Genomic DNA, 1,481 nt, shown 5'->3' with positions numbered 1-1,481 from the left:
GTATAGAATGCGCAAAATTTGTTTTGGACGCTTTTGTATATGTGCATACATTCTGAGTCATTATTTTTTGGTTTGCAGATAAAACAGAGGCCTGTAGCTCCACCAGGCAGTGCACCCTTTGTAATTCATGAAGACCCAGACAGCGAACTCCCACAGGAGTATGTTTTGTTCTGTTCTTCTGTTTTTCTGTGGCTTTTTTTTTTTTTTTAAAATAATGTTTTTGGGTGTGTTTGTATTCAGTTCAGCTCTGTATTTGTGTATGAGAGAGAGAGAGAGAGAGAGAGAGAGAGAGAGAGAGAGAGAGAGACAGACAGACAGACAGACAGACAAAGAGAGGGAAACAGACAAAGAGAGAGAGCTCAATTATGGAGGAAGAGTCTATACATTATGTATATCCATGAGCTGTTACGGCATATACAGACATTTCTCGGTGAGATCAATAAAACTCTTATCGTCACCGAGCACCAGTCACCATAGTGGTACGTGTAATGGTTAGGCTCTAACTGGAGCACTTCTGGCATGTTTTTATCCCTCCTAGCCCAGATAACCTAAACAAATGGGTAACAGGGAAAGATCAGGGAAACGTAGCTTTTTTGAGAGCATCCGAGCAATGAATGGAGCAAATTCATCTCGAATGAATGGAGAACCATGATCACCGATATCTGTCGCAGATCTGGCACTGGATGATGAAGATGAGCCCAGGTTGGCCCTGGCAGGCAGGGTCGAAGTTTTCCTCCCTGGCGATCTAAATTAAGTGATCGCTTTGAAAGACAAGCGGGCTAACCCCATGAGCTCGAAGGTGATACAGTTGTTCAAAGAAAGAGACCCACCACATGAGCTCTAAGGTGGTACAGTTGTCCAAAGAAAGAGGACCTACCCAATGAGCTCGAATGTGATACAGAGATGCAACCATGAGATACTATTGTCCAAAGAAAGAGACCTACCCAATGAACTCGAAGGTGATACAGTTTTCCAAAGAAAGAGACTTACCCCATGAGCTCGAATGTGATACAGAGATGGTTCCGGAAGTAGAAGTACTCGATCATGTGGATCATGTTGTGCTGGTTCTCCTTGTCCTTCCGGCGCAGGGCGTCCAGGATCTTCACCTCTACGAGAGCCTGGTGGTGGAATCTGGTCGGGGAAGGGGGTGGCGGAAGGGGGGTTGGAGATAGGGGGAGAGGAGGGAGAAGGAGGGGAGGAGGGAGAAGGAGGAGAGGAGGGAGAAGGAGGAGAGGAGGGAGAAGGAGGAGAGGAGGGAGAAGGAGGAGAGGAAGGAGACGAGAGAGAAGGAGGAGAGGAGGGAGAAGGAGGAGAGGAGGGAGAAGGAGGAGAGGAGGGAGAAGGAGGAGAGGAAGGAGAAGGAGGAGAGGAGGAAGAGGAGGGAGAAGGAGGGGGAGGAGGGAGAAGGAGGAGAGGAGGGAGATGGGGATAGGGGGAGAGGGATGGGGAGAGTGAGAATGGAAAAGGAGAGGGGGGAGTGG

At 48.5% G+C, this 1,481-nt stretch overlaps 1 protein-coding gene across 1 annotated transcript in view; it reads right to left on the bottom strand.

Annotated features, from left to right (window-relative positions):
* LOC101854260 (dual specificity tyrosine-phosphorylation-regulated kinase 4) overlaps positions 1 to 1,481 on the bottom strand; it is a gene marked incomplete in the record, with an annotated part of 36,037 nt that overhangs the window by 10,986 nt on the left and 23,570 nt on the right. The window contains 1 exon segment of the mRNA XM_035970093.1: positions 991 to 1,131. Coding sequence (XP_035825986.1) covers positions 991 to 1,131 — 141 coding nt within the window.

This window comes from Aplysia californica, unplaced genomic scaffold (genome assembly GCF_000002075.1).
Source record: "Aplysia californica isolate F4 #8 unplaced genomic scaffold, AplCal3.0 scaffold00219, whole genome shotgun sequence".
In the NCBI taxonomy this organism is placed as follows: domain Eukaryota; kingdom Metazoa; phylum Mollusca; class Gastropoda; order Aplysiida; family Aplysiidae; genus Aplysia; species Aplysia californica.
The sequence above is the reverse complement of the archived record's forward strand: the minus strand, read 5'-3'. Positions and strand labels throughout refer to the sequence as shown.